This window comes from Colobus angolensis, unplaced genomic scaffold (assembly GCF_000951035.1).
Source record: "Colobus angolensis palliatus isolate OR3802 unplaced genomic scaffold, Cang.pa_1.0 Scaffold11, whole genome shotgun sequence".
Taxonomy (NCBI): Eukaryota; Metazoa; Chordata; class Mammalia; order Primates; family Cercopithecidae; genus Colobus; species Colobus angolensis.
In genome coordinates, this window is record NW_012112030.1 from 6,721,494 (window position 1) to 6,728,374 (window position 6,881).

Here is a 6,881-nt window from a genome sequence, read left to right on the forward strand (position 1 = left end):
AGGTCAAGAGTTTGAGACCAGCCTTGCCAACATGATGAAATCCCATCTCTACTATTAAAAAAAAAAAAAATAGCCATGCATGGTGGCGCATGCCTGGAGTCCCAGCCACTCAGGAGGCTGAGGCATGAGAATCACTTGAACCTGGGAGATGAACGTTGCAGTGAGCCAAGATTGTGCCACTGCATTCCAGCCTGGACAACAGAGCAAGACTCCATCTCAAAAAAAAAAAAAAAAAAAAAAAAAACGAAAAAAAAAAAAAAGAAAAATTCATTGTTTAAAAAAAAAAAAAACTACCCCAAAGACACATTCTCGTCATTGATTTAGAATTAAATTTCCTTACCATCCAAAAAATTGTAGGCTCAAACAATGATAGCTAAACAGTTAAATACACTATGGTACATATACATAATACAAATTACAATGAACAACAGCAATGATTTTCTGATATAAGGTGTCAGTTCTTAATTATAAATACAGATCATAAATTCCTCAAATGAAATATCATACAATAAAATATATGTGTGAAACACACATGGGCTCATAATTCTGACAAATTTTTTATCCTACTTTTGTATAAAAGTTTATATGAAAAATTGATTAAAGGTATGTTATGGTAAATGTTAAGTTTTCATATACATTCAGACATACACACGCATATATGTATATATACTTTTATATAATAAACTTAGGTAAAAGAATTTTCTAATTCTACTTTTGTAAATTACTCGAATACGTAGACTATGCAAAAACTTGTAGGAAATATAAAATGTTCCGGACACCATCAATTTGTTTTCTGCTAGAAAACACACAGTGAACCTCTGGTGAATCTATGGAGTTGACAGGTTCTGTCCTTTGGCCCAGCAAGTCACCTGCCACAAAATTGAAAGAAAGTTCTGCTTTAGCTTCTTGTTCCCCCAAATCAGAATGAATGAGTGGAATGATGGATATATGATTCCAACAGCTTGGCAAAGGATTAAGACAAGTTCTTTCTGTTGCTTCTTGTAATTCCAAAGCGATATGATTACACATAGAAAGTAAATGGCAAATAATATGAGGAAGGAGGTCACAGTTTGCAGAGCTTTTATGTGGATCTTGGTGCTAGGATCTTGAGATCCTTTGCCATAGAGCTTCATCTTCTTCAGATGTTTACACAGAGAGCAGATTAACAGCAGAAAAGATATCAGAGTCAGAGTGAATGGTATCAAGTTTGCTAGCGTGACTACAATCAAGTTAGAAAGGTACGTTGCATTCCTCAATTTGATCTTCCAAGTTATGTTTCTTTCATATTCTTTTGTCCACACATTTATATATGTGTTTTCCATCACAAGATCACAAACCAAAAATAACAAAGCCCCCAACACTATCACCAGAACTACACTCTTAGCCTTCCTTTTGAAGTGATGAAAAATAAGCCTGGAGAAATTGACGATCTTGAGCAAATAAAATATGCTGAGGCTAGTAGCAAGCCAGTTGCTCAAATGGTTGGTTACTGCCCAGGCATTAGAAATAAAAAGTATTACTTTTAAACTAGGTGAATTTGGATTCAACACAGTTGAATACCAGTGTAAGACCATTACCCAGAGCAAACCAGCTCTGGAGACTGCCAGAGCAGCAATAATTTGATCAGCTGAGGAGATCTTTTGTCTCTTGACCCAGGCAATGAAATTTATCAGTGCTATAAAGCCATTGGCAAAATTTCCAAGAACAAATGCAACCACTACTAGAATGGAAAAAACAATGTGTAGAAAACTCATGTCTAAACAAAAAAGCAAGTAAAAAGTTCAGGCTTAATGTCACTGGTTGTGACTCCTTTAATATTCAGACTTTAAATTAAATATGCACTTGATTCCTGAATGTTCAATGACATCCTTTATACTTTTAAATTCTGTGAACAATGTCAACAGGAAAGCACCAGCTTAAACTAATGAATGAGTTCAATGCTGCCTTTATGGAAAATATTGTCAGTCCCAAAACAGCTCAAATTAATTATTATTCATACAGTCTCTGTTCTTGCTATAGGCTGAAATTTTTCCGACTGATGTTGAAGGGAAAGCTGAATTCTCATTTGCTAGCATTCAAATAAAGACATATCTTCTTTCATTGCTTTGCAATTTTTTCCTTGTTTCACATTTCCATAATTTGTGTTCAGCCCTTCAGTTGTTAGGGAAATTTTAATACCCAGTACATAGATGACACAGCAAGTATTTAGATTGTCAAAAGAGCCTGGTCATATGTAGGATCATAATCACTATGGATTTATTTTTTAATGCCAGATTTAAATACACAGAACCTTAACTTTTTATCAAAATCACCCAATATTTTATTGGGAACCACAGGAAAGCCAATACTCCTTATACTGTGGTTGCTGTAAACCAATACTTTTGTATGGCATCACTATTAACAAACTCATAAACACACACACATAGACACACACACACTTTTACCCTTCAAGGATGAAAGGAATTGTTTTCTAATAACTTATGAAATGGAAAATGAGTTTCAGGAGCTCATCCTGGTGGAATTAGTCCTATTTTTCCCATGCCGGATTTTCAGCCAGTGAATAATATTCATGAAACGTGTCTCTCATGCTTAGGCTTTTGGTAATGCTACTTGAAAGCTTGTAAATATTTCTGAGTACCAGACCTTTGTCACATAATTTTGCAGTATCCTCCCATCACAGGTATAGTGAAAACCTTGCACTAGGGCTCTGAGTTTGATCATGTAATTTGCTTTGATGAACAGAAAATTACTACGCTTTACATTGAAATTTGAAATGGTTCCATATTAGGCTTTCTTGCTCTTTTCCATTTATCATGAGAACATGTCCACACTAACATACTGTTTCCAGAATGAGAATGAGTAACTCATGGAGTCACATTGCCCCTGCCTGACCCAGTCTTAAACTGGCCAAACTTTAACTAGATCCAAGAGGCAAAGCTTGAAACCTCTCAAATCACCAGTGCCATCCACCAAACCCCAGCTTAAGAAAACAAAATCCAAAAGCATGTGAGATATAAATATCTAATGTGGTTTTGGAGAAGTTTCTTTTGCAGAAAAAGCTAAGTGATATAGACACTCTGATAAAACAAGAGTGTAAGAAATATGTGCACCCTTGTTGTGTCAGAAATTCAGGAGCCAAAGGAAAAATAGGTTGGAAATATCAAAGTTTTTGTAATATGAGGTGAATATCTAAAACTGGAAGGAAACTTCAGGAAAGATCTGGGGGCTGTAGGTAATAGCATCTCAAATTTCTCCATTTCGCAGCTAAAATAAGAATTCACTTTAGCTCTCTTGAGTTGTATAAGAATGTACGTAAATGGTGGATTTTTTCCCCTAGGTATATAATGAGCAGAGCAATTAATAATTTTTAAGTGACATTTCTCCTAATTTGTAATTTTTAAAATAAAATAATAATGCACACTTAGAAATGGGCCAAAACAAAAATAGGAAAGAGCAATGTATCATAAACACTCATGTAACCATCACGCAGGGTAAGATGTGGAACACTGAAAGCAGACTAGGTCCACTTCTGGGCCACTTTCCAAGCGCCTAAACCTTTATTCACATCTTCTGAGACAAGCGATATTCATAATCTATGCTGATCATTTCCTTGAATTTCTTTATGCTTTACCAACTAGGTTTGCAACCCTAAACTCCACAGCTTGGTCTGTCCTGCTTTGAACTGTGTATAGATGCAGTCCTGTGTGTTCTTCTTGTTCATAGCTTCTTGCACTGGACATCATGTTTCTGAAATTCAGTTACATAGTTGCATGTACATGTGATTCATTTCTTTTCATCTCTCTATATTGTTCCACTGTATGGATTATTAAATGTGGTGTTCAAATTCTCCTCACAGACATAGAAAAGTGCAAACAATAATTTAACTAAATTTGCTCCTGTCACCTTTACCTCCAGTCTCTTTGTTGCTATTTGCATATATCTTATCAATTATATATTTAACTCAACAAGACATTTTATTCAGTCAACATGCATTTAGAATTATGCACATATTTATCATTTCTGTTAATTTTTATTCCTTTTTGCAAGTTTAACCTTGTACTTTCAATGTTTTTTATTTTATCTGAAAAATATCATTTGGATTTCTGTTTATGCAGGTCTTCTATTCTTTTGAAACACACTGAAGACATGATTCCATTGAATTCTACCTTCCATTTTTCTGTTGAAAATCAGTTTTCATTTAGAAAGTTGTTCCTTTTAAAATAATCTATCTTTTCCTCTGGGCACTTTTCAGATTTTCTATTGGTCTTTGATGTCCTGTGTCATTTTATGTTAATTTGTTTTTAGTTATCTTGTCTGACCTTTGATGGTTACTAAAAATATATGGATTAATACATTTTATCACTTTCGGGAAAATCTCCACAACATCGCTTCTACCCTATTTTCTCCCTTTTAATCTTCCAGAAATCCAGAAGTATGTTAGATTCTCTGATTGTAGCATCAATGCCTCTTATCCTCTTAGTTTTGCATTCTCTATCTTGTGGTCTCTTTAGGCTTCATTCTTTGTAGTTGTCTTCCAGTTCACTAATTCTCTCTTCTCCTATGTCTAACTGGTTGTTAACTCTTTGTTTATTAGATTCTCAATACTGACTATTTATTTTTTGCTCATCATTTTAGTAGCAGAAATAATCTTTTGTTCTCCTTCTATAAATTATTATCTATGGAGAAACAGAACAAAGTACTCTTACAACCAAGTTTTTTTTAAAAAATGGGGTTCTTTGGTTGGTTGGTTTTGTTTGTTTGTTTTTTGTACACTTGATATGAAAATGGTAACAATTTTCTTCTTTTCCCAAGACTTTGGTCACAAAATAGAATAAAAGCTTGGTCTACACATTCTCCCATAAGTTGGAAGAACCTGGAAATTGATGTGATGTGAGTAGCTTGTCTGTTGATGAGTCTTCACCACAAACTCTCCCCACAGGGAAATTCAATTAGCTGTGCTGGATTTCAAAATGCCATTCCAATAAATAAATTATAGCACCTTAACCCTAGATACACCATTCTATTTTACAAATTAAATTTTACTCTTTTTTTATTAGCAGAAGTAGAGCTCTGTGCCTTCAAATTTCTTCATTATCAGGTGAGATATAGAAGATGTGAGGGCTTACTTCTATTTGATTTATTTAGTCCTAAAATTCTCACTTTAGATGTGCCAGCAACCTATGTGGGTTGACAACTGGGGGCAGGATGGGAGAATGCCAGGGGATATATGCACCAAGGACTGGACACCTCCTTGCCTCCTCCCAATCTCCTCAAAACTTCAGCACAACTCTGAAGCAAAGTGTGCTTGTGGGAGAACCCAGAGTTGCCTAAGATTTAAGTTCTGCCATCAGGTTTATGGAGCCCCTAGGGAAATTAAGCTGAGTTTTTTAAATATCTAGGAAGTTAAATTTGTTGTACATGTGAGTTTCTGAACTGAGATTAGTATTTGCTTTACCTGGCATCAGGGAGTGTTACATATCACTTATTTAAATATTCATGTAAGATGTAAAAAGCAGTAGAAGTACACATATCAAATTTCCATAAATAAACTTTGCAATATAAACATAACTTATACTATTAATCCTTTGTCAATAAAATGTGGAAAGGTTAAAAAAGAAATAAAATCTTCACTTTAGAAATAAGAGCTTGATCATGAAATGGCTTATTTATCTTTCTAATTAAGGAATTTTATTAACACTACAACTAAATCTTTCTTACAGTGTTCCTAAGATTGGTTTATCTATGATGATTTGCTTAAGCAATGTATTTTAAACTAAACTATACTTAATTTCTAAATCTAAATGTATTTGGCTCAACTTGAAATTTTCTGTTTACTAATGTAACTTTCCCACAATGATAATATTTTTAAAATTTATTAGACATTATCCAAATTACGTATGGAAACATTTCAAAAATAAATCATTTAATGAGATAGATGTAGATAATGATTGATGATGATAATGTCAGCCAAAAGGGGCCATACTCTTCTATAAATATGACTTCAATCATGTTTTCTAACTGCTACATTTCAGGGTGATGGACTCATGAACTTGTTTCTTACATTATTCTCAGCATCAGGCACAGACAAACATCCTCAGACAGTATTTCATTAAGAATAAGTTAAAAAGAATGAATTTCCACTGATTTACTGGCTGTTTTTTTTCATTTACCACATACTGAAAATCATGACAAAACTGCCCTACAACAAAGATTCTTCTCCTTTGGGCTGTTGAATTATCACTGCACTTTCACATGAACTTACACAAATCCTCTCTACAACTATAGAGCGTATAAACTATATTTTATCTTTTAATAGTATCATTAGTAGGCAAAATTCTCTCAACTGCTTATTTACAATCTCAGCTACTGTTACTACATCTGGGTTATTTGATTATAGCAGTCGAAGTAACACTACATATACACAAGCACACTCAAAGATTACACTAAATATGTTTTATAGCTTAACAATGATCTTTCTGGGTTTTCTTCTCTAATACAGAGTCAAAAAATTTATAGGAACAAAATATTTTCCCCAACACATATGCCATGCACATGCATAGTATTGTGATCTTTGAATGGTAACAATATGAGTATAATTATTTCATTTAGGGACAAATGTAGCAAAAATTGTCCTATATACTTAATATCTATAGTGCTACATACTTCAATATTTGTACTTTATGAAAAAATCCCTAATTGTTGCCAATCTGAAATGCATATCATCAATAATTAAATTGGAAACAAGAAAAAAGTCTATTGCAATATAGTTGTTCAAAATCTGATGTTTCAGGCCGGGCGCGGTGGCTCAAGCCTGTAATCCCAGCACTTCGGGAGGCCGAGACGGGCGGATCACGAGGTCAGGAGATCGAGACCATCCTGGC

At 34.1% G+C, this 6,881-nt stretch overlaps 1 protein-coding gene across 1 annotated transcript; it reads right to left on the reverse strand.

Annotated features, from left to right (window-relative positions):
• Positions 1-422: 422 nt before the first annotated feature.
• Positions 423-1,754, reverse strand: LOC105520056 (taste receptor type 2 member 20). The gene has a single exon (XM_011953637.1). It carries the CDS (start codon positions 1,752-1,754, stop codon positions 828-830), a length of 927 nt encoding a protein of 308 aa, XP_011809027.1. The 3' UTR covers positions 423-827.
• Positions 1,755-6,881: the final 5,127 nt, after the last annotated feature.

Coding starts and splice junctions, on each gene's coding strand:
- LOC105520056 (XM_011953637.1), bottom strand. CDS start 1,754: ATGAGTTTTCTACACATTGTTTTTTCCATTCTAGTAGTGGTTGCATTT.